Source organism: Nicotiana tabacum, chromosome 4 (assembly GCF_000715075.1).
Source record: "Nicotiana tabacum cultivar K326 chromosome 4, ASM71507v2, whole genome shotgun sequence".
NCBI lineage: Eukaryota > Viridiplantae > Streptophyta > Magnoliopsida > Solanales > Solanaceae > Nicotiana > Nicotiana tabacum.
In genome coordinates this window covers 67,824,757-67,851,414 of record NC_134083.1, presented here as the reverse complement: position 1 = coordinate 67,851,414, position 26,658 = coordinate 67,824,757, and the positions used below count along the sequence as shown (strand labels likewise).

The 26,658-nt window shown below is 39.0% G+C and overlaps 1 protein-coding gene and 1 long non-coding RNA gene across 4 annotated transcripts; one reads left to right on the top strand and one right to left on the bottom strand.

The window, feature by feature from the left end:
• Nucleotides 1-16,987: 16,987 nt before the first annotated feature.
• LOC107823244 (heat stress transcription factor B-2a) lies at nucleotides 16,988-18,797 on the bottom strand. 3 transcript variants are annotated; one of them, XM_016649869.2, is made up of 3 exons: nucleotides 18,496-18,775; nucleotides 18,146-18,407; nucleotides 16,988-18,046 (listed from the first exon to the last, which is right to left on the bottom strand). In XM_016649869.2, the coding sequence occupies exons 2-3, from the start codon at nucleotides 18,395-18,397 to the stop codon at nucleotides 17,297-17,299; spliced, it is 1,002 nt and encodes a 333-aa protein (XP_016505355.1). In that variant the 5' UTR covers nucleotides 18,398-18,407; nucleotides 18,496-18,775; the 3' UTR covers nucleotides 16,988-17,296. The 3 variants fall into 3 exon arrangements, with proteins under 3 accessions (XP_016505355.1, XP_016505356.1, XP_075108082.1); XM_016649870.2 differs by having other exon boundaries at nucleotides 18,146-18,412; nucleotides 18,496-18,745; XM_075251981.1 differs by having other exon boundaries at nucleotides 18,146-18,797.
• Nucleotides 17,887-22,119, top strand: LOC107823245 (uncharacterized). Its single transcript, XR_001656581.2, has 2 exons — nucleotides 17,887-18,027; nucleotides 21,702-22,119. It is a non-coding gene; the product is annotated as an uncharacterized LOC107823245 (long non-coding RNA).
• The last annotated feature ends 4,539 nt before the right edge of the window (nucleotides 22,120-26,658 follow it).

The following is a 26,658-nucleotide window of genomic DNA, read 5'->3' as shown; positions in this document are numbered from 1 at the left end:
AAAGAAAAAAAAAGAGCAAATTATTAGTCTCTCCGATCCACTTTATATGATTTTTTCGATCTTTTTTGTGTGGTCCACAATATTTATGACCCGTTTGGCAATAAATTTTGCCAAAATAAATTTGTGTTTTATTTGGCAAACACATGTTTGGCCATAGATTTTGTCTACACTTTGGCAAAATCCCAAATTCCAAATCCCAAAACCCAAAACTAGGTCAATAGCTGGTTTTGGGCCAAAATATCACTATTACATTTTTTAAAAATTGCCCCATACTTTTGTATTTTATAAAAGAGCCCACCATTTATTATTTTGTAATAATGTTGTTTCGTCTTCTCGGTCACCTGATAGTGTATCATGTAGTTCATTATAAAAATAATAATTTTATATCAAATTTATTTATGTTCAGGACTATGGTTTGCGATAATATAATGAATGTTATTGATAATGGTATTGTTGGGTATTTGTGATAGCTTTTAGAACTTGTGGGTATAATTCATGTTTCATGTTTTTCCAAAATAAATTTGAGAAATATGTTTTGACAATTGATGTCTAAACACATTTTCATCTTCAAATCAGACTTCACCAAAATCAGATTTTTCAGAACAAATTTAGAAATCTATGGCCAAATGCTAGCTTAATTTTTTTCAGATATCAAGACGGAATTAACTTCTTTCCAAAAGTGCCCTCGAAGTAAAGAGCTTAGGAGTAGTTATATTTTCAATGAGCAAATTAAGGTTAATACGGTCAATTTTATTGTGAATTAATGCTTAATATGTGTGAAAATAGTAAAAAATATCACTTAAAGTGGACCGGAGAGAGCGTATATGCAATATGACAAATCTAAGGAGTGGTTATTCTTGGAGTCTACATAAAAAGTTTGAAGATAGAATGAACTATTCCACAAGAGAAGAAAAGAAAATGAAGTGGTTAATCCGATTAGTCAATTTACAATGTGATCATCTGTGAAGTAGGACTCCGATCTGCCTTGACTTTAGGTAAGTCCGGTCTCATCATTCAAACAAATCCTCGTCCCTCAATCAAGGAATACGCATCTAATCAACACATATCGAATAGAAAATCACTCGTCCTAAATTCTCATCCTCAAAAACAATATCTATCAAATGATCCTTATTCATTCGGTCAAAGTCTTCATTTTCAGGTCGCTCTACCAAGAGATGTACCGTGTTAATATTAATCGGCAACACAGGTCCTGTAGGGCAGCAATGCATGGCAATCATTGCTACTTTCTCCCGAGGGTATGGCATGACTTTTTCCGTCTGAGAATCTCTATGTGAAATTAATCAACATTCTCTTTATCAAATCAAATTATTTGTCAGTAAATTAGAAGTTTCTGAGTGATCTGACGAGTAAGATAGCTTTGTGCAATCGATTTTTCTAATGGTTTCCTTAAATTAATCCGACAATACGTTGAGGAATGAACTTTATTCTTCGATAAAAATTTCTAAATTTACCTTTACGGTGGGTCTTAACTCATTAAAAGCCCCCCACTATTGTTGGTGTATGAATGTAGGCTAATTGCATGACCAAACAATATAAATATTGATTCAACTAATTAAATTTATATAAATAAGGGTTAATCTTAGTTAACAATAATATTCCTAAGATGGAGTTCTCAAAAGTGCAATAAATACTAAGTACATATAGCATTTAAATAAATACAATGAACGAGTCACCCAAGAAAGGATGGAATCAAGGACTGTCCTTTCTAACGATGATGAGTGATAGACAATCCTTTGAATATCTCAATTATTCTCGGATCTAGTAGAAAAGTATAGACAAGAATCTTAGTGAAAATGTAATGTTTGTATGCTTGCAATGAAATCTGATTCTCTCTAAAGTCAAAGTGTATTTTTACAAATGAATATCACATATTTTCTATTATTGTGTCTCTTTCTATTTATAGGGAATATGTTCCTAAAAACCCTAACAGTACAAGTGCATACAATATTCTCTTTTGTAGCCTATCTTGAAACTAGTCGTTATAGCTTTGCTTAGAGTGCTCGACCTCGGCCAGAATGACAACTCATCGACTTCAATCTTGCTGACTCTTCGACCGCGGCCTTCGCTCGTAATTATATTACTTCGACTCGTGGCATCCCAGGAATGTTTTACTAATATCATTTCGACTAAAGATGGATTTTGACCCATACAGTTAGTCCATCTGCTTATTGTGGTCGTTCACGCGGATGAGGTCGGTGAGGGGACAATGTCGTTCATAACACGATTTTATAGAGTTGGCTGAGATCGTGGAGACAGGGCTACGTGTCCTTTTGAGGTCCGCATATTTTGAATTTTTTGAATTACCTAGGAAGTCTGTTGGAGCCATCTGGCCCAAGAGAAGAAGTGGTGTCATGAAATCATGCGTCATAATGACATCGTTTACCGACGCATTGAATCGATTTGGGTATGACCCTTAATTGGCTTTGTCATTTCGATTTTCGTGCTAATCATGACCCGACGTTTTGATTCCGGTGCCTCGCAAACCTTATAAATAGCGGAAGGTTTGTCGATTTTGAACTTGTTTCCAAAATCTTCCTTCTCTTTAAGCAATAGCCTCTCCTTCATCTTCTCTGCAGGACCCTTTGTACTCCCTGTTTCAGCGACTTACATCGTTCATCATTCCCTTTTTCTTCTTATTCTCTTTCTTTACATTGAATCATGTCTAACGTACATCCTGCAGATGGCAACGAGAGTTGTATTTCTCCCTTGGCAGTGGTGTTCCCCTCCCATAGGGAGAGTGTTCTTGCCACTGTTGAGGATGGAACCTTCCCATCGGTAGAGGAGATAATCCCATGCAACCCTTATTCCAGATCCGAATTCACCAAATCACCAGATACCGAACCTGGAGTCTTTCGGTTAGTGATGACAGTGAAGGAATTGGCGGAGGTTAAGGCTAAATTCGGCCTTCCCAAAAATATCGGGTCGATCCCCGCCTGGTGGGATACGGTACAGGTCCACCGTCCTAGGTATTGCGCCATCTATGCCTACCCCTTCCAAGTCGTCTATTCTCTCCCCCTCCTTCAGTTGGTGGAGTAATTCTGTCGTTACTATGGTGTTTGCCCTGCTCAGTTCGTGCCGTACGTTTTCAAAGCCATAAAGATGTTCACCAAGTTTGCTGAGCTGGTCGGGGTCGAATTGACACTGCGGCATTTAATCCATCTATTCACATCTAGCATTTATAGGGGGCGATGTTGAACCTATAAAGGCCAGCCGTCAATTCTGGTTCAACTTCTACTTTATCAGGACCAAGGACGTTGTGACCAATGTCGACAGCTTTCCCGAGGCTTGGTACTATACTCGTAAGTATTTTGGTCTCTTTCTCGTGTTTGGTCCTGAATTTTGACTTCCCGCCTTCTTCTTTTGCAGCTAAGACCTCGCCTTCTCCTTTGGTCGCTCATATTTCCGACCGGGTCAATCGGCTCCTCCCTCACATCGTAGGGATTCATGAATGGCAAAGTTTTTTCAAGAAGTTTGGGCTCTCTATCCCTTCGACTAGTAATTTCCTTTTTACCATCAGTGTCTTAACTCATATTTTTGTTTACCTTCGCTAATTTTCCTTTTTCCTGTTTTTCTTAGCTTTGGCCAGGGGGTCTTTGAGGAGGTCGAGAGCTCCCGCGCCCTCGTTCCGGAAGAGGAAAGCTACTGCGTCCTCAATGTTTTCCCTTGCTTCGACTGCGGCTGATCCTGCCCTTATTCTAGTCCCTTTTTGTTGCTGCATCTGAATTTGTCCCTACTTAGGTTGTGGAGACTTCGTCTTCTCCCTTATATTCTCTCATCGACGAGGACGACGAACCTTTGCTTAGTGATGGAAATTTGCTGCCTCATAAGAGGAGGGCTATGGATGTTGGGGGAGAGAGGTCGGCGGTCGCTGATGTAGGAGATGGTGGCCTTGTCCTTCGGGAAATAGCCACAGTGCATATCGGGGAGATCCTAGAGGCAAGTCCCAAGGCCCTATGTTTTTGGAGCATACGAATATGCATCCTGCGGGGAATGCGGTAGAAGGCATGGTAAGCAATTACAACCCTGTTCTTCCAAGATGCGAAGAGGTCTCATCTTCTAGGGTTACGGTAGACATGCCTTCTTCGACTGATGATAGAGGGAAGGTTGTCGCTAAGGAGCATGTTGGATCCGATTCCGACATGGATGTAGATGAGTTGAGGATGATCGACGAGGGGCTTACTCAACTTGATGTGAGGTTAGAATGAGGTTCAAGGACTATTATGATCCCGATGGATCGTAATCTTCTTGTGGACACCAAGAAGATTATCCCCTCCCTTATCCCTATTTGTTCTGAGATTGAGGGCACGACCCTTAAGACTATATATGACAACACCCTGGCAAATAACATTGTTGGTCTTTCCTTTCGGGTAAGTATATTTGTTGTCAGTTATTTTCCTTAGGTTTTGTTCTTTCGTAGTCTCTGACTTCCTTCATTCGTTTTGTAGACGGTCATCTTGGAGATTGAAAGTACTCGTAGGGAGCAGAGACGTAAATATATCCATGTGAAGTTGAAGGAAAAGTACATCAGATGTCTTGAGAAGTACCAGGAGCTTCGGTGCCTTCTTTGTGAAGGCGGCGATGTGCGCCAACTGAAGGAGGACTTGAAGGCAAGAGATGAGGAACTGGTGCGGGTAGTGGGGAAGTGCAACGTCCTGTAGGGAACGTTGAGGATAAAAGAGCAAGAGCTTGAGCCTAGTAGGGGGTTGAAGCCCAGTGTAGGGATATCCAAGCTTAGGTAGTCTTGTTGCGAGGCCAGCTTGAGGAATGTCAGTTTAAGGTGGAGGCTTTTAGTTGCGAGGTCACTGAGAAGTAAGAGGATCTAGAGAAGGTGGAGTCTGCGCGGTCATAGGCTTTGAGGAAGGCGAAGTCCCTTGAGGTGGTGATCCGAACTCTCCGTTCCGAACGAGAAAATGATTTAACGACGGCAAGGCTCAAAGAAGAGCGACTCGATGAAAGGATTGGGGAGTTGGAGAAAAAAACTTCTGGTCTTTACGATCGAGTTACTGCTCTAGAGGTCGAGAAGGCTCAATTACTAGCACAGTCGTCCTCTTCCTACCCTTCAAATTTTCCCAATGTTCCTCGGGAGTTATATGAGGAATAGATTCATGTTGAGGCTCAGTTAGATATCTTTCGAGATTTGCATGTGGCGGGATCCGTTTCTGAGTCTACCCTCGAAGATGTTCGCGTTAAGGCTCATGAAGCACGAGTTGCTTGTGGGTATGATCCCTCTACGCCTGAGGCCGATGAGGAGGAGGGGGGATGAGGATGTAGATCGTCTTGAGGAGAACGTCTGGTACAATACTACTTATCATGAGGGCGAAGGTGGCGATGGAGAGGGAGATCGAGATGGTGAGGGTAATGAAGGTCAGGGTGGCGACGCCGTTAAGGACCAAGTTGGCGAAGGCACTGAAGGTCGCGATGGCGGCGACCAGTAGTTTTCTTTTGAATTTTTGGTGTATTTTTGTTGTCGTTTTCATGATCCTTTGTAAACAGTTTAAGTATGAAGTATCAAAGTTGTTCCTTGCATCTTTTTCCCTTACTGTAGTTTGTTTTCTGTACTTGTATGTTTTTTGCTTCTATTGTTTGCTTGTTCTTTTGTCTTTCTTATTGTTGTTTGTTTTTTAGCCAGTCGTGGCCTTGGAGCCGAATATTCATAGGTCGCGTGTGTTTCTTTGTTGAGATGTGGCCGAGAGCCGATAGGTGTTTGTTTGAGCGATGTCGAACATAACCTTTCATTAAATTGCGGCCGAGAGCCGGTAGGTGTCTCTTTGAGCTTAGTTGATCATGACCTTTCGTTAAATCGTGGTCGAGGGCCGGTAGGTGTTTGTTCAAGCGGGGTCGAACATGACCTTTCGTTAAATCACGGTCGAGGGCCAGTAAGTGTTTGTTCGAGCGGGGTCGAACATAACCTTTCGTTAAATCACAGTCGAGGGCCGATAGGTGTTTGTTCGCGCGGGGTCGAACATAACCTTTCATCAAATCGCGGTCGAGGGCCGGTAGGTGTTTGTTCATGCTCAGTCGAACATACCCTTTCATTAAATCGCAGCCGAGGGCCGGTAGGTGTTTGTTTGATCTTAGTCGAACATAACCTTTCGTTAAATCGCGGCTGAGGGCCGGTAGGTGTTTGTTCGAGCTTAATCGAACATAACCTTTCGTTAAATCACGGCCGAGGGTCGTTAGGTGTTTGCTCGAGCGGGGTCAAACATAACCTTTTGTTGGATCACGGACGAGGGCCGGTAGGTATTTGTTTGAGTTGGGTCGAACATAACCTTTCATTAAATCACGGTCGAGGGCCGGTAGGTGTTTTCTCGAGCGTGGTCGAACATAACCTTAATACGAAAAAGATGTTTTGATAAGCATAATTTTCTTATTGATTTGACATTGTTGCTTTGGTTACATACTTAGAGAAAATTACAGATTTTGGGTATTGGCTGGTATTCTAGTCCTAGTCCCAATCTACCTAGTCCCTTCATTGTTTGACTTGGAGAGTATTGAGAAGTCGAGCAATGAAATAGTAATAACGGTCCCACCCTCGCGTATTTCGACCCGAAGTGTTCCTTTCGCCGCCTTGTTAAAAACCTCCTTAAGAAAACCAAAATGGAACTAAACTCAAGTGAGGGAAAAAGAGTACGATTTAGGGGATATTTTTTTCTCTCAGAAGTTGAAGTATTTGAGGTGGCTGATGTTCCAATTGTTTGGTAGTTGCTTTCCTTCCATGGTATCTAGTTGTAATGAACCCCTATTTTCTTTGGCTATGATTTTGTATGGATCATCCCAGCTTGCCTTCACGAGGGTCTTTGCTCGCTTTAGTTTTGGCTTTCAGTACGTAGTTCCCAACTTTAAGCGGACAGAGCTTTGCTTTCTTGTTGTAATAGCGTTCTGCTTGTTATTTTTGGGCGACCATTCTTATGTACGCCACATCTCTTAGTTCGTCGATTTCGTCGAGTTCCTGCCTTCTACTCTCATCGTTATTTATGTCACTTTCATGGGGGTACCTTAAGCTGGGTTCTTCGACCTCGATCGGTATTACTGCCTCGATCCCATAGATCAAAGATTAGGGCGTCTCTCATGTGCTCGTCTTCAGAGTTATTTGGTAGGCCCATAATACTTATTGTAGTATTTCTGGCCACAATCCCTTGGCGTCTTCAAGCTTTTTCTTCATGATATTTAGTATGGACTTATTGGAGGATTCTGCTTGCCCGTTACCCACTGTATGATATGGGGTTGAGAGTATCCTCTTGATATGCCATTTCTCAAAAAATTCAGCGGTTTTCTTTCCTATAAATTGGGGTCTATTGTCACAATTGATTTTCTTGGGTAGGCTGAATCGACAGATGATGTTTCTCCATATAAAGGTGATTACCTCTTGTTCTCGTACTTTGTCGAATGCTCCTGATTCCACCTATTTAGAGAAATAGTCAGTTAAAACCAAAGGGAATCGTACATTACCTCACCCTGCTGGGAGGGGGCCACGGTGTCCATTCCCCATTTGATGAACGACTAAGGGGAGGAGATTGAGTGGAGGTGTTCGCTTGCTTGATGAATCATTAGAGTGTACTGTTGGCACAGTTCGCATTTCCTTACAAAGTTTGCAACGTCCTTTTTCATGGTAGGCCAATAGTATCCTACCCGTATAAGGCATCTGACCAGTGCTCGATTGCTGGAGTGAGCACCGCAATTGCCTTCATGGGCTTCTTCGAGGATGCGTTGGGTTTGGTTTGGGCCAAAACATTTTGCCAGAGGGACGCCATAAGTCCTCAAGTATAGGTCGCTATGGAGGAGGTTGTATCTGGCCGCCTGCATCCTTAGTTTCTTGGCTTCTTTTTGTTGCATGAGAGTATGTCGTCCTACAAATATACAATGATATGATAGCGCCAGTCCTAAGTTAAGTTTATGTTTTTTACTTCGATTTGGTCTAGTGATGAGTTCAGGAGATAGACTACACTCTTATCTTCGATTGTGATGCTTTTGGTAGTTGCGACCATTTTGGCGAGGCCATCTACTTCGGCATTCTGCGCTCATGGGATCGGATTGAGATGGCATTCGTCAAACTTAGGAAATCGCTTACAGATCTCGGTTTGGTATTTTTGCAACCTTTGTTACTTGATTTGGAAAGTCCCTGTGACTTGGTTGACTACGAGCTGGGAATCACAACGGAGTTTCAACTGTTTCGTCCCATACTTGAGTGTTAGCTTCAATCCTGCAATTACGGCCTCATACGTAGCCTCATTGTTAGTCATATCCGGGCACCTTATGGACTGGCGAATTACTTTGCCGATAAGAACCTCGAGTACGAGTCCCAGTCCGGACCCTGACACGTTGGATGTGCCATCGGTGTATAGGACCCATAGGTCTGGTGTTTGGAGGGAAGCTTGGACGACATCCCTTTCGACTTCATGCATTATCTTTGCACTGAAGTCGGCGAGAACTTGTGACTTTATCGCCATTCGCGGTTGGTACATGATATCATGCTCACTTAGCTAAATGGCCCAATTGTCCAGCCTCCCCGATAGCTCGGGTTTATGCAAAATGCTCCTTAGGGAAAGGTTGTGACGACCGAGATGGGGTGGCATTGGTAATATGGTCTAAGATTTTGTGAAGCTACGACCAAGGTTAGAGCAAAAATTTTGAGGTGCTGGTACCCCGTCTCGGCGTCGACGAGTGTTTTGCTAATGTAAAAGATGGGAGATTGCGTACCTTTGTTTTTTAGGATCAAGGCTGCGTTTATCGCTACCTCAGAGACGGCTAGATAGACGAGGGGTTGCTCCCCTGATTCGTGTTTTAAAATCAGGAGTGGTGATGATAGGTATGACTTCAGTTCTTGTAGAGTCTGGACACACTCGGGAGTCCATTCGAGGCCGTTAACCTTCTTGAGTATGCCAAAAAATTTGTGGCATATATCTGATGACCGCGATATGGACCTTGATTGGGCGGCGATTCGACCCTTTGGACTTGTGTTTTGGTGGTTAAGAGTTTCGGTATCCCATCGATATATTTGATTTGGTTTGAGTTGACCTCGATCCCTCATTGCGACACCAGAAAACCCAAGAACTTTCCCGAGGCTACGCCAAAAGCGCATTTCTCCAGGTTCAACTTCATTCCGTACCGTCTGAGTATATCGAAAGTTTCTTTCAAATGATTGATGTGATCCTATGCTCTTTCGGACTTGACCAAAATATCGTCTATATATACCTCCATGGTCTTACCGAGCTGGTCTTTGAACATCTTTGTTACCAATCTTTGATAAGTATCCCCCGCGTTCTTCAGTCCAAACGGCATGACCCTATAACAATATGTTCCTTGGTGGGTGATGACTGTGGTCTTCTCCTGATCTTCAACCTCCAAAACAATTTGATTATAACCTGAATAAGTGTCCAAGAAACTCAATAGTTCGTGCTCAGTTGTTACGTCGATGAGTTGGTCGATATGGGATAATGGGAACGAATCCTTCGGACATACTTTGTTCAAGTTTGTGAAAATCCACGCACATCCACCATTTTCTATTTTTCTTTTTGACCATCACTATGTTGGCGATCCACTTGGGATACTTCAACTCCCTGATGAAGTTGTTCTCTAATAGTTTTTTCACTTTCTCGCGGACTGCATCGTTGATGCCGGAGTTCAATTTATGCCTGAATTGTCTTACTGAGAGGTGGAAGGGGTCGATGTTTAATTTGTGTGTGGCGATTTCCTTTGGGATGCCCGGCATATCTGCAAGACTGAAAGCAAATAAATCTGCATTAGTTACTAAGAATTGACTGAATTTACTTGTTTCCCAGAGATTGAAACCGATATAGGCCTTCTTACTATGGTCGTTGAGGTCCAATTGAACGAGGTCAAGGTCTTCTATGGTCGAACCTAAAATCTCGACCGTGTGGGGATCCATGATGACATCCCCGATTTCTTCTTGCTTCGACCTCGACTTGTTGATTGTTATGCCTACTTTTCTTTGTCTTTTTCTGTTGTGTGGCTATGCTGTCCAATGCAATATGGTAGCATTCCCGGGACGTGCGTTGTTCCCCGCGTATGTTGAATATTCCCCATGGAGTTAGGAATTTAATTATTTGGTATAGGCTGTTGGGATGGCTCTCATGGGAAGTATCTATAGTCGCCCCACTATAGAGTGTAATTTTCTCGGATGTCCGCTTAACTGCATTTTTAAAACTGGTTAGCATGATGCAGTGCAACACTATCTTATCCTCGAGTCTTATTTGGGTAAGGACTCGGGGATGGATAATGCATGAGTCGCTTCCATCGTCTACCGTGATGTATTTGACATCGGTATCTAAAATGCGTAAAGTAATAACTATGGCATCATTATGATGAAAAGTCAAATCGTCGGCATTTGACTCGTCGAAGATAATACTTTCTTCGAGTTTGTCGTACTGATCGCGAGTGATAGACCGCTTGAGCTTGTGAGTGGTGGTTAAATTCACGCCGTTGATAGAGGTGTCGTCGTCATCACCGATGATCAAGTTGATAGTACGAGCTGGCGATAAAGGCTTTGGCGGGCCTTGATGTTCACGTCCTCTGGCGAAGTTGGTCCTCCCCTTATCGCTTAACAGTTCTTTGAGGTGCCCTTACCATAACATGTTTACGACTTCTTATCTAAGGGCAATGCAATCTTCAGTTTTGTGCCCGCATTCCTGGTGGAACTCACAAAGGGCGTCAAATTTTTCGATGTTCGGGTCTGATCTCATCTTCGGCGACCACTTCACTTTTGTTCCGAGTTTCTCAAGAGCGTAGACTATTTTTTTAGGTGACACACAAACATTGTGAGTAGATAATAAATGAGTCATACCTCTTTTGTTCCGATGAGTCCTTATCATTGGCCTGGACGGGCCTTCTTTATAGCGGGGGGGAGGGTACGACGGCCGCCCTGACATTTGGTTGGTTACGTTCCCTGTTAGGTCACAGAATCGGGTGATCTCTTCTGGTGATGTCTATTCGTTCTTTTCTAGATTCGGCTTGTACTGAGGTTAGTCGGTGAGTTGGTCCTTTGAGGTCGTCCTCGTCTGCTCGGACCTCAGCAAAATAAGCATTATGGCTTTCATACCAAGTGGTTGGAGGATACTTTATCAATCGGCTCATCAATTTTCTAGTTACTCTCGAACCATCTCTACTCAGCCCGTTCTGGAAAGCTATGACCGCCATCCCTTCGGATACGTTTGGTAGAGTCATCCTTACTCTATTGAACCAGTCGAGGAAGTCCCTTAGTTCCTCTCCCAAGGACTAATTAATAACAAATATGTTGTTTACTCTTGCTTCGGCCTTCTTGGCTTCGACATGGGCTGTTACGAACTTATCGACCATTTCTTCAAAAGTTTTTATGGAGTGGGTTGGTATCTGCTAATACCATGTTAATGCCCCTCCTATAAGGGTTTTGCCAAACCTCTTCAGCAAAATAGAGGACATTTGTTCCTTAGCTAGATCGTTGCCTTTCATGGCAGTGACGTAGTGAGTCACATGATCTTCAGGAGTCGTTCTATCGTATATCCTGAGGTATGACAACATTTTGAAGGTCTTTGGTATGGCATGCGGGGCTGCATCATCGATGTGCGACTGCTCTACAAACCTACCGACATCCCTTTTTGGCAGCAACTGTATCTTGTCAACTCGTTCTTGGTGTTCTTTTATCTGGTCTGGGAGTGCCTTGTTTTCATTCTCCATTTCTTCCACCTTCTTTTAAATGGCAGTAAGGGAGCTATCACCTTCACTGTTAGTAATATTGTGAGTTATACATGTCGTTGGAGGAGGGGTCGGTTGCACTGCTCGTCTGTTTGTTGTATCGTGCAAGCCTTTGCGGTTTCTGTAGTCATGCCTAGAGTGAGTTTGTTGAGGACGCTCGCTAGCGTGTCGGTCAACCATGCTTTGAGGATTTTTTTCACAGTTGGGGGCGTCCCTTCTTCTGTAGATGTGGAGACCCCTTTTTCGCTGGGTTTTGTTATGCTGCAGTGTGGGGGAGGCGACCTCTCTCGCCTAGGGGACGTGTTGGGCGTCGTGTCCTCTCCTACTGTTTCACATCTTTCATTGATGACATTCATGAGGTTGGTTAGGAAGTCACTTGATAGTTTGGACCTTTCTCTTTGGTTACCTTCCATGTAGGGTTTTGTATGCACAAAGAAAGGAGATCTCGTGGTTTTTGACGTTAGTGACTTGCGTTAATTATAGATCTAGAGGACACTAAAAATGTAGTTAGGAAATTCCCACATACGACGCCAAATTGTTTGACCAAAAAATATATATCTTGGTTCAACTAATTAAATTTATATAAATGAGGGTTAATCTTAGCTAACAATAATATCTCTAAGATGGAGTTCTTAAAAGTACAATAAATATTACGTAGGTATATTTTGATAACGACGGCAGCATATAATCAATATCCCAGAAATCAAAGGCAATAATGTAGCATTCATTATCAATAAATAGCAATAAATGACATTTAAGTAAATAAAATGAAGCAGTCACCCAAGAAAGGATGAAATTAGTGAATGTTCTTTCTAACAATGACGAGTGATAGATGATCCTTTGAATATCTGAGATATTCTCGGATCTAGTGAAAAAGTGTAGACCAGAATCTTAGTGAAAATGTGATGTTTGTATGCATGCAATGAAATTCGATTCTCTCTAAAGTCAAAGTGTATTTTTACAAATGAATATCACATGTCCCCTATCATTGTGTCTCTTTCTATTTATAGGGAACATGTTCCTAAAAATCCAAACAATACAAGTGTAGAGAATATTCACTACAATATTCTCTTTTGTATCACATCTCGAAACTAGCCGTTACAGATCTGCTAAGGGTGCTCGACCTCGGCCACGATGACAACTACTCGACTTCAGTCTTGCTGACTCTTCGACCGCGGCCTTCGCTGATAATTATATTACTTCGACGCGGTATCCCAAGAATATTTTACTAATACTATTTCGACTAAAGATGGATTTTGACCCATATAGTAATGTGATTGAATATGATACTAATAAGTTAGAGAAGTGATGTAAGCCTATAATTATTTTAGTGTATTATTTACCTTACGTTTACGTGCTTCAATGTTAAACTATACTATATTTGTCCTTAATTAAGTTTATTTTATGTGTAGGTACTTTGTAGATGAAATTAGAAGCGAACTAAAAGGTTAATGTGTATTTTTTATGTGTATTATAATGGTTCATGATTATTTATTGATTGAAAATATTATAATGACATAATTAGACAATGATTGAAGACAAAAAGAAACAATTGCAAAGGATTTGAAAAGAAAACAGAAATGAGAATTGGAAAGTTAGGCACATCAAATCAATTGAAAACAAAGCAGCAGCAGGCGACGCGAGATAATTTCCTCGCGTTAAAGGCAGCGACGCAAGGGCTGAAGCGAGATTGTTCCGCGCGTTTGAGCTCGCTAGGCATGACCTGTCGTGAGATGCTTCGCGTGTTTCCGGATTTTAAAGTTATTTTGTCTCATTTTTTGTTTTTGATTTGGTTATTTCGTCTAGGTCTTTTTCATATATATATATATATATATATATATATATATATAAATAGTTATTAAACACCATTTTTTAAGGAGGAGACAAACATTGGACAGACTTTAGACTTAGGGAAAGCGCGGAGACGCCGTGGAGGCCGGAATTCATCAGATTCCATCTTTCTTCCATCAAATTTAGTAATCTTTACTTTTTCTTGAAGATTTGTTGTTTTGCTACCATGTCTATGTGGAACTAAACTTCACGTTCTAGGGTTGTAGTTGTCATGAATATTGAAATTTATTAATTATATTACCGTTAATTCGAGTTATCATCTTTTGTTGTTTCTCTAATTCTGTGCATAATTGTTTAATTATTTGCCCATCAGTTGAGTTCTATTTACTATCTATGCTATGCTTGGGAAAGTCGTGTTTAGATTAGAGTAGAATTAGAGAGAGCTTGCTTCTTAACCCGTGGCTCGGGGAAAGATTTCGCTGTTAGGATAGGAATATACCTAATAGACTTGCTTAGTTGAATACCGTATTATATTCGTTCATGATAGATTCAAGACCATAGGAATATATGGTTGATATATTACGGATAGACAGATAGTATTGTGGGAACATGCTATTTATATAAACGATCCGGTCAACTAGCAATCATAGATAATTTGGATTAACAAGTGTAATTACGAACTCAATAGGATTGATAAATCGACCACAACCCTGAAATTTATATCTCACTTGGTTACGTGTTTAAATTTCGCAATAGTAATTGTAATAGAAAAGTTAAACTTTAGATCATCTTGGACAGTAAATTGATTTTAGTTTGCTTAGTTAACGGTTAATCTAAGTCTATGTAGGTTTGACATTCAATTTTCGAATCACTTTTTTAGTTGACGATTACGTATACTTGCGTGTATTTGGGAACCAACAAGAAGGATATAACATAGGCCAAGAAAGTTGTAAAGGAAAAGGAAAAAAAGGTCATAACACGAGTTATTAATTAATAATGCTATTGGATAAGTGTCTATCATTCTATAAACAAACTGTGTCCTATTTATTGCTACTAGGTTGACCGCTTTAGGCCATAGCCTTCTTCTCCCACAGTAGTTCTTTTTCCTTTTAAAAACACTTAAGGGTGGTTTGGTTGGAAAATTCCGGGATTAATTAACCCGAAATTAGTTATTTCAGGATTGTTATCTCACCCTTTCATAGGGATAAAAATATTACTATAATTAGTTATACCGCGATTTTATTTCAATCAAACGTAGGATAAACTCATCTCAAATTTAATTTCTAGATTAATTATCCATTATCCCTCCTACCAAACAAATCCTTAAATATCTGGGAGAGTGCGTGGAAATGACTAGTAGCTCCCACGTCTAAACAGTAAGTTAATTAAGTTTTCAGTAAAAAAAAATCTTTTTAACTAATTAAAAACGACAACTCCTCCTTTACTATTGTAATCTGAATTTTAGTATTTTATCCATCTCTTGGGGGCAGATAGTGGACCTAACTCTTTTCTTAGGCTGTGGCTTGAATCAACAAGCTTGTCATCACGGGCTGAACTTATAGTCAAATACTCTTATACAGTCCATATGCTAATTCTTTGGGTTTGGAGATGCTAATTCTTAGCTTGATATGATTCGGGATAGTCTAATCCCAATAGTTACGACTCGCATTACACGCAAATGAATGATAAGGCAAAAGATAAAAGAGATTTTAACACTATAGGGCAATTATATAAAATTATTTAAATAAGTAATATAACCTTTGTTTTTTTAATTTAAAATTGACAGATTCATTTACACTTAGCATATTCTAATAGTACTTACGGTTAATGAAAGACCATAAATTAAGAAATTAGTTTATATTCTTATAAATACATATCCATTTCTCTTTCATCCTCGTTAATACATTTTCGTTTCTCTTTCTCTATTATCCATATTAATACATATGAGAAAAGTGCTTGATAATAGATGACCGCGGCTAGATGACCCATGCATGTTTGATTTGAATTTTAGTTACTTTTCACTATTTATAATTGATTAGATAATTTTAACTAAAATAATAGTTACTCGGTTAAAATACTGACTTTGAGTATACAATTGATTTAATAAATATATTCGATTCCCTTTGAATTCACCCTAAATCTAGTTTCTCTTGCAACTGCCACACTCAATTTTTTTGAATTTCTTAATCTTTATTATAGCATGTATATGTTTATTGTACTATGAATATCTTTATTATATCATGTATATAATTGTGTATGCAGACATAAATAAACAAATGCAGATGTATGTTATACCGTTATTATAATGTGTATATAATTATTACACACTTAGAATTAACAAATAAAAATCTACAATATACCCTTAATACATGATTTAAAACTATATATATTCATACATAACTAAAAAAAATTATTTATAATATACCATTATTGTGTCGTGTATATAATTTTCTACGCATACTAAATTAACAAACACAAACCTACAATATACCCTAATATACTAATTGGAAGTTCAAGAAAATGCCTTCGATGATGCAGATTATTTTGTGTCTTACTTCGATGGTATGTTTAATTTTTTGAAGGCTGAATTTTTTTTTTCTTTCGGTTTTTTGTTTGAAAAACGGAGAAGGTTATCATTGGGGAGTTTAATTAGGAGATTTATTGGGATTCGATTGGCCACAAGATAGAAATTGCTGCTAATATAATATTTTTAATGCCGCATTTGTTATTCAATAAATGGTGCTAAGATTCTGTAGATATTTTTTAAATCTTTTCTAATTATAAAAGTGTCTAAGAGAAGATTTTTACATGGTAGAACTTTTACTAATTATTTATATAAATAATAGTAATTTTGCTTTATTCCCAAAAAAGCACATTCAATTTACAGTTATAGCATGTTTAAAGATTCCTTACCTTATTTAATTGTGATCAATTTCTTAAACATAAACATTTAAACACTAACCCACAATTTAAGGGATTAGTTTTGAGCCATATTAATCTATCCACAATTCTCTCTCATCATTAATTTGAACTTTCTAAATTTACTATGTCTATGAAAAATAAATAATAAAAAGTTACAATTAGCACTGGAGAATATTGTAGGTTGTAAGCTAAAAAGAAAGACAGGCTGAAAAGGGAGTTGGCAAACATTTTGTTTATTTTGATTTTTTTTCTTCATCGACGTTTATGTATGGACTTGACTTTCGAGAAATTTAGTGACATGAATAGATTAGATTAAAAAAAAATTTTAAACTAAGTAAAATATTAAATAAACTCGAAGAGAATATAATTAATATTATAACGTGTATTAACGCGTACGCAGTAACTTATCTTTTGCATTTTACAATGCCGTTTTCCTACCAAAAAAAAAATATGAACGAAGTCATCTATTTTGAAGTATGTTGTAATTCATTTTGTCAAAAAGTAGTATCTGCAAGTATTTTTAGCAACATTTTTGCTTGCACACAAAAAATAACAAGAGGATCAAGGACATAAGCGTACTTTCCTTTTTATTATTTTTAATAAGGAATTTTTTCAAAGAACCTTCTCAAACAATTGTCAACCATCTTCCCAAAAGAGGGAAAGGAGTCGTTTTTTATGGCTACAACGAAAATGACGGTAAAGAGCGAAAGAAATCAGAAGGTCCTCAACGAAGCTTCTTGAAGATAGTCCTCACATGGTATCACGTGATTTAGCACGTGCGCCTCCTCGTACATATGCAGTCACAATTCACAATTCACACCTGTTTAATCTAGAGCTCTTTTAATTTAAGATCGTCTAATCTCTAACGTCTAATCTAATCTAAGTTACACACATCATCCTCACTATCATTACACACCCTTTGATTTCGTCCACTGCAATGTATCAGCCACGATCTCTCTTCATTTTCACAGCCATTTTCCTCATCTAACGGTTCTGATTTCACGTCATGCCCCGGCTGTTGCAGGCGTAATTCCTGATCATGCTCCGCCCTTGCTTCATCGCCATCCCTCACTCGTTTCATACCTATAGAGAAGCCGAATAATCTTGTCCGAATATCCTCGGGTTCGGCCTGGTTCCCGACATCGCCCGCGGCCATATTAATATCCGATTCATCAACAGACCGTTTTGTCGGTAAGAGATCAAGTGGCTTTACCGCCGGTGAAATACTCTCCGCCGACTGATTACCGCTGGTGGAAGAGTCTGCGTAATTAGACATCAAAGAGTATATATTGCCGCAGAGGCTCCTCATTTGGCTCAGCTCTTTGTTGAGCTGTAAATTCTCTTTCTTTAACCGTTCGTTTTCTCCCAGCAGCCCCGCTGTGCCACCTGTAGATGAATTTGAAGATACGACTTGCTCGTCACCGGAATCCGAGGTAGATATTACAGGCCGTGGTGGCTGAGCAGGCGGAGCAGCAACGGTCACGACCGCTGTTACAGCTGCGCAAGGAGTAGCAATCGGCGTGACTACTTTCCGACGTTGGATATCGCGTAACAGACTTTTGTCACCTCTCCGAAAGCAGTCGTTTGAGAATTCCCATCGATCAGGTACGACTTTCCGAAATCCCTATAAAACAGAATCAAAACATTTATCATCGACGAAAAAGCAATGACTTTCTATATTTCATGGCAAATCTAATTAATGAATTCAGATATAGGAACTTACATAGGTGTTGAGCTGCCGAACGAAGCTAGAGAAATTGTTATGCTTAAAATATTTAGGAAGCAAATCTCTAGCAAACTCCGTCGGATTCCATACGATAAAGCTAGATCCGTCTTCGTTCCAAGAGACAACGTCGTCGATGGAAGGATCCTCGACGAGCTGATACGTCTTTGTTAAAAACGGCGTCGGGACAGACCTCGCCGTTTCACCGGCCGTTGATTCTCCACCGTTCCGCTCTATCGGCGGTGGAGTCATCGCTTCTCACCTTAACTAAAGATCGTTAAATTCTATACAAAACCATTTACGAGCAAAGATATCAAATAAAAGGTAAATTATATTCCAAAATTACATACTTGACTGAAGATGCTACTCGCAGCAGATCTGGAGCCAAAATTGCAGGGAGGCAGGAGAGTTGCAGGAAAGACGTCCGTTGGGATTTTTGGTTATTCTAGAAGGTTCCGACGACACATAGAGGTGTTTTGTGTGTGTTGGGGGGGGGGGGGTAGGAACTATGTTTGTTACAGATAAGAGATGGAAAGAGTTGGAAAGTTCAGGAAAGGAGGAAATGGTGGTAAGGGGAAAATATAAAAAGAAAAAAGCGACAGAAAAAGAAACAACCAGAAGCTACGTTATACGGACAGCTTCCGAAAAAGTTGAATTAAAAAATAGAAATAAAGTCGGAGCAATACTTACTGCCTTTCGAGAAGCTTCAGTTGGCTTCTTATACGTGGCACCGGATGAGAGGTTACACAATATACTCTATATCCGACGCACGCATAGACGAAGTTCCATGTGCGATGGATAAACAATATGGCCTTTTAAACATATGATCTGTACTGGGGTATATATAGATCGGGTTTGTTTGGATTTTTTAAAAATCAAATCTAACCAATTATATCGATTTGGATTGATTCAATTTTGTCGGATTTTTCGAGTTTTTCGGATTTTTTTGTTACATGAATATTATTTTAATTTTGTATTATTAAAATTATAGATTAAATTTTGATAAGTGAATATGTTTACTAAAAATTAAAAAAAAATAACAAACATATGATCTATTAAAGTGATCTTACGGAAGAATTATTTTTAGTAACACATAATAGTTTATTTTCTTAATTGTCTACTAATAATTTTTGATTGATGTACGCTTTTAGGGTTAACCAAATTTAATAATTAGACATAAAAATCAATATGATACCTAAATAATGATATGTTCTATGTGATTTTAGATTATCGAAATACCACTTCAAATTCAAAAAACATACAGTATAATAAATCTTGACATATGAATATGAAAGAACAAAGAGATGATTGAAGCATTTCAATAACACATAATAAGAAAGTGATACAATCTATTATTTAAAGTAAATACAAATGAATGCACTTTATAGTTCTAATAAATATTATATCTCATGAGAGGATCTCAAATATTTCTACACATATTTTAAATAAAATTCTATACGAAGTCTTAAAATTATATATAAAAATTATATATTTATATGTCGATTTTGTTCAGTTTTTTTACTCAATACCAAACCAAGTCAAATCAAACCTAATCGGATTTTTTAATCAGTTTGGTCTGACTTTTCGGTTTGGTGCGATTTTCTGGTTCGGTTTGTACACCGCTAGTCCCTACTCCCTAAGGGATGAAGTAGGGGTGACAATGGTTCGGTTCGGCCGGTTATTTTATAAAATTGGTACCATATCAATTTTTCGGTTATTTTATTATGTATAACCAAAATTAAATTTTTCGAAACCGTCTCAATCATGTCGGTTTCTAATTGGTATCGGTACGGTTCGGTTAATTTTTAATATTTTCTTTAAATATCATGTAAAATTCACCATTAGAAGTAAAATGCAATAACATACGTTCTTTTATAGGACTTAGCAAAACCTCTATACATTTTTACTGTTTAAATGGTGATAAATTAAAAAAAAAATGAAAGATGGCAAGGGTATAGATCCATCAACTATTCTACAACAACGTAAAAAAAATCAAACAAAGGCAAAGAAAATATAAATCACACGAGTAGAAAGATATTAACCAAGACGTGACTCAAGAATAAAGTATATACAAGATTAAATATTCAAAAAGATAAATCTAAATTATATGAAAGGAAACATATTCAATGCATTGTAGTTTGCTACTCATTATCGCTAGAATACTTTGTGTCTTGCTAATAAAGATACTTGAAATAACTTAGTTTAAGTAATGTAGAATAATAGGTTTTAGGAATTAGTATTTTGAGTTTAATTACTTGTTGGTTTTGTAATAGTTTGCATAATTCCAAGGCCCAAAGAAAATTTTAATGCATTATTATTTTTAAACTTACTAGATAAATATATTTTTCACATGTAAAATTTATTCGGTACGTTTCGGAATTTTTTCGGTTTATTTTTATAAAATAAAAAACCTACCCTAATTATCGGTGTGGTTATAAATTTATATAAAAAAACTTATGGTTTCTTAAAAAGAAACATAAATCGATGCGGTACGGTTTGATCGATTTATTCGGTTTTCGAATATCCATTGACACCCATAGGATGGAGCACCCATTTTTAAATTAGCAACATGTCTAACTCGGCCAAATTTAATTGTGCTTTTAATCTTGTTCATTCATTTGATCCAAAAGTAACTCATCAAATTATTGGTCAAATAAAATAATCCCAATTGTCTCAAATTGTATAATTCAACGAGTTAAAATGCAACTCCATTTCAACAAAATAAATATCGCGATTGGAAATAATGCAAATAAAATTCAAGCTAATAATTTAAGGAAAATGCGTAAGTTTTGACATTTTTTTCCAAATCTTTTTCTAATAATAAGGTAAGCTTTTCAAGAGGTACATTTATCGTAAGTGGGTTATTAGATTATGACCTGTCATTTAAGTAGTCTTAAACTAAATTATTTTGACCTCAATAAACTTTGAACGGATTGGGTAATGCTCCGTTTTGCATTAACCTATTTTTACCTTCAAGTTTAACTCTCTCTGCCTATTTATCTTCTCTAATAAGGAGTAAAGTGATTGTAATTCATATTGGATGAGGATAATTTTAAATTATCCATATACGGACTCTCTTTCAGATCACAGAACAGAAACAATTAAAAGAATAGTTAAGAAACTATAAATATTTTCTTTAAAAATGCTTAAATTGCACCATAAACTTGTCCAAAAAAGTACACTGAACTCCTTATTTTTTCGTTGATGATCGTCCTGAAATATTGAGCGAATTGGTGAATCAAAAGCCTATCTTGTTTGAAACCTAAACTACTTGGGGTGATCCAAGACGTGACCATTTCTAGTGATTTTTCCTCCAAGTTATCGCCCGTATTTTCTATAGAGCATGCATACTCGTTTGGATAAAATCTAAAGGCTTTAACTTCATGTTAACAATAAGAATATAGGTGTAGTTATTCTCTTTTCTCACATTCCAATCTTTCTTCTGAAATTCAATGTCTGAAAATTTGGATATTCGTGACCGTCCATCCGATTATACATAATATCTTTTTTTTTTATTCACGATAATATATAATATCTCTGTGTATGGGTAAAATAGGGGTTAGCGGACATCCCGATTTCCCGGTGAATCAAATGAAGTAAGAGTACGAATATATGAGATCGAAATCGAAGCTAGGAGCTCTTGTATCAAGGCCCGAACGGGGTACTCGCCACCGGGCCTGATAAGACAACACTCCTCGAATCCAGAACGAGCTCCAAGACCTCGGAAAGCTTGACAAACAGTTGCACACGACTAACAGAGGACCGTGAAATCCGCACCCAACCGGATATCACGGCGCAGATCTCGCCCGATGTCGGTAGCGGATAAGTAATTGATGAGAAAGAAGGATTTTTTTACATTTTTTAGAATTGTATTAGGGGTGAAACTTTCCTACTATATAAAGTGGAAGCTTTTTATTCAATAGGACACATTGTAAGACGCAGACCAAGAAATACAAGTTCATTTTTCTGCTTTCTAGCCATTGCAAAGTTCATATTTTATTGTTGTTCTTCATACACAATTGGCATCAAGTTAAGGGTCCGATAGAGGGTAAGGCTTTTGTTCAGCTTAAATCTGAACCCGGACGTAACATCACAATTGGTTTGATTATTCATTCTATATTTAACTCATTTATCTAACATTCTTGATTATTTGTGTTGAATCAATCCACATATCCTTAAAATTGCGTATAAATTGAATTATTATCCGTTTAAGGGTAAACAGTTTGGCGCCCACCGTGGGGTTGAGGATAATAATGATGGTTTGATACAAATCTCCATAACACACTCTATTTTACGCTTGTTGTTTAAGGTCTCAATTTCAAGTCAGCTTAAAAATGTCAAATTCTCAGTCTGCTCTCTTGAACATTGAGGCTGAATTTGTCCATCAAGGCGAAAACAACAATCTGGTGCCTAGCAACAAGGTGCCTCCTACTGATCCCAACGGGTCCCAGTTGCCGACCCTGTCGATGCTAACTCGCAGGTAGCCATCGATGTCAACCTGCCAACCGATCCCGAGAACAACGGTCACGGGGAACTCGACCAACGGCTCGAGAAGCGCCCGGAGGCGATGGTGATGGGGTTAGCCTACGGTTAATCTTCGAAATGTTACAGGCTCAACAGGCGGCGATAGCAAAGCTGCAAAATCAAAGTCGTGCCCCCAGTCGAGTCGAGCACGAACCGTCCCGGGAAAACACCTGAAGAAATGAGCATATCACCGACAGACCAGGTGAAGCTGAGTCCGGGGTCAGTCCTGAAGTAATGAAAATGCTTGAAGCATTAATGAAGCGAGCGGAATCAAGTGAAAAGAAAAATGAGTCCAACGACAAGAAGGTGGGGACATATAATTCTAGGGTCTATCAAATCTCGGGAGCATCCTCGATAAAATCCCGGGAGCACCCTCGGATTCCAAGAAATTTGTCCAAAAGCCTTTCTCTCCGAGTGTGGCACCAAAGTCAATCCCGAAGAGGTTTCGTATGCCCGATATTCCAAAATATAACGGAATCACGGATCCGGATGAGCATGTGACTTCCTACACATGCGCCATCAAAGGCAACGACTTGGAAGACGATGACTTACCCCCTAATTCCCTTGACTCATTCTTTATGCTTGCAGATGCTTTTGTGAAGGCTCATGTCGGGGCCATCAAGGTCGAGACCAGAAAATCAGTCCTTTTCAAGGTTTAGCAAAAAGTCAACTAGATGCTTAGGGAGTTCGTGTCAAGGTTTTAGATGGAACGGATGGACCCGCCTCCAGTTGCGGATGATTGGACCGTTCATGCATTCACTCAAGGACTTAACCCTCGAAGCTCCTTGGCTTCGCAACAGCTAAAACATAATTTGGTAGAGTACCCAGCGGTAACTTGGGTCGACGTCCACAACAGGTACCAGTCAAAAATCAGAGTCGAGGACGACAAACTCGAAGCCATTTCTGGGTTCGTTTATCCATCAGAGCCAACGACACATCTAAAAGAGTCGTCGACCATGAATCTAAGGCCGGTCCACGATAGGTATCAACCATACAACGCAGATCGAAGGGGAAATGGGTCCGGGCATAACCCCACAAGGAACGAAAAGAGAAGCGATCGAGGGCCCAATAGCCGAGGTCTGATGAGCAAAAATGGTTTCGACAGACCACTCGGGGGAAGGGAAGCGCCAAGATTATTAGAGTATAACTTCAACATTGATGCTGCCAGCATCGTATCAGCCATTGGGCGCATCCAGGTAACCAAGTGGCCTCGACCATTGCAGTCCGACCCTACCTAGAGAGATTGTAACCTGATGTGTAAGTATCATAGCACTCATGGCCACACGACCGAGGACTGCTGGCAATTGAGAGAAGAAGTTTCCCGGTTGGTTAATAACGGGCACCTCCGAGAATTTCTGAGTGATCAAGGCCCGACGGTGAGTACCCCGTTCGGGCCTTGATACAAAGTGTTCCCAGCTTCAATTTCGATCTCATATATTCAGAATCTTACTTCGTTTGATTCACCGGGAAATCGGGGTATGCGCTAATCCCGATTTCACCCGTACAGAGATAGTTCCCTTGTTTCTCAGAGAGTAGGTTTGCCAAAACGATAGATAAAGCACACCTGAGATTACGTCCCGGAGGGAACCATTTCGTTCTACGACGAGGATGCCAAGGGAATCGTACAACCTCATAATAATGCACTGGTAATATCTGTACTTATCAATAAATCTCGAGTTAAACGTGTGTTGATTGATCCAAGTAGCTCAGCCAATATCATCAGATCGAGGGTCGTAGAGCAGTTGGAGTTACAAGACAAAATAGTGCCGGCGGTCTGGGTGTTAAACGGATTTAACATGGCATGCGAAACTACTAAAAGGGAGATAACTTTGCCAGTGAACACCGCCAGAACGATCCAAGAGACAAAATTCTACGTGATCAAAGGGGACATGAGGTACAACGCCATATTCGGAAGGCCTTGGGTTCACAACATGAGGGCGATATCCTTAACCTTACACCATGCACTGAAGTTACGCTGGGAGGAATCAAGACAGTCTACGGAGAGCAGCCGACCGCAAAGGAAATGTTCACAGTCGACGAGCTAATCCCGGTGCCCGTGGTCTCGACATCAAGGAACACAAAGCCGACCAGGAAGGAAGAAATTAAATAACAATCAGCGATATCGGTCCCGACCGAACTAGAAGAGTGAGGAGTAGACGAGGATGATGATTATATAGTTCCTAGATCGTTTATAGCTCCTGATGATACCGATGCCACCAAATCGACGATTGAGTAGTTAGAGCAAGTCATATTGATTGAACACTTACTAGATTGAAAGGTATACCTGGGCACGAGGTTAACTCCCGTGATCAGGAAAAAACTCATTTAATTTCTTATAGTTAACATAGATTGTTTCGCTTGGTCCCATCTTGACATGACAGTAAAATCCCAATAAGAGAGAATACTGTAACTTATGGGACTAGGATAATGTACATAAATTTAGGAGTATGAACTTCTCTTTATGTCTCGTTATCAAACATATGTAGTTACGATATCATGCCAAAATAAAGAAAAGGTTTAGCTTCACATTCCGTAACTTCATTGAGTCCTTAATACCTTCAAAGAAATTCTTCAACCAACTCAACTCAATTTACCATAATATAAGGAGGTTGAAAACCAAATTTGAATGACGTCAATATTTCATAATCTACATATATGAGCTCACATGTATCAATAGCCTGTCACAACAATACAAACCAAACCAACTAAGTGTCTAACACTTAGGTCCAAGTTTCACAAAATCCTTATTTCACCACTTGAAGATCATTCCTTGAGTTTTAACTCTAATTCTCCATTAAATATCTTATGGAATCTAGTTATTCCATTAGAATCTCAAAACGACATAGGTCAAACAAAACCCAACACCATTCATCATCTCTACCAATAAACTTTCCAATTTCAAGACTAGCTTTATAGGGTTTCATCAATAGAGGCTTAAATATAAATCTTCCTTCATAAATATACTCTACCATGTCCATGGAGTATAATATATAAGATTGAAATGAAGGGGTTACCTCTTTGTCAAACCCTAAAATTTTCAAGATTTGAGTTATTGAGATGTTCTTAGGATTTTCTTGAAAAAATCTATGAATTCCATGTAGGTGGAGAGTTAGAAGATGTAATTTAAGAATCAAATCTACCAAAAATACATTTAATTCTTACCTCAAGAGGACATCAATTGTGGAGAGCTCTCTTCTCTCTCTAGACCTTCAAAAACCAAGCCTCAAAATAATAAAAGAATCCCTTCCTATAATGCCTTAAAAAGCAACAACTACTGCTTGTTTTTTGCTTAAAGTTTTGGACGCGAAGATTGGCACTTTGGCCAGGAGTCACTGCTTTTGTCCTTGGCAGCTGGGAACATTGGAGCGATGGGATGCGACGCATCCAAGCCAACGTCCATCCTCTGAAGCTTATCATCTTATCCTTTGATTCCTTGCCAATATTCTTCCAATCAAATCTCATGACTCTTTTTGTATACCTAAAACACCAACCACTAATTCCATTATACCCATATTATATGAAAGTATCCTCATGTAATTTAATTCAACCATTCACTTATTTATTAATTAATATTATTCAATTGAGGTTGGTGACTTTGAAGTCAATGAAATCCATTGCCTCCAGATCCTCCCCTTTTCATCATTTTGCGTCTTTTGTTTTGCTAACTATGTTTTTCGTTGCAGTTTATTCCAGCATTTATCCTTTGAGGATTAATATTTCTCACGTGTTCTTCATGACTTCTTTTTATTCCCAATTAACTCGGCACTCACCATTAATGAAATAGTTATCTCCAATGCATTTTACTATCTTTTTTCCACTTAAGTAATCTCATGTAGCTCAGGTTTATTTAGATTGCATTCTTAAGTTTGAAATTAGCCCAACCTAAATATAAAATTTCACGGGCTTCACATTCTCCCCCACTTAGAAATATTTATCCTCGAATGTAATTCCTTTTGTCGTACTTAAGTCCAAAAGCTTAATCTCCAAGC

Bases quoted from the DNA above. Each gene is read 5' to 3' on its own strand.
- LOC107823244 (XM_075251981.1), bottom strand. From the start codon at position 18,397: ATGACTCCACCGCCGATAGAGCGGAACGGTGGAGAATCAACGGCCGGT. The intron at 18,047-18,145 runs GTAAGTTCCTAT...TCTGTTTTATAG, and splicing joins TTCGGCAGCTCAACACCTAT to GGATTTCGGAAAGTCGTACC.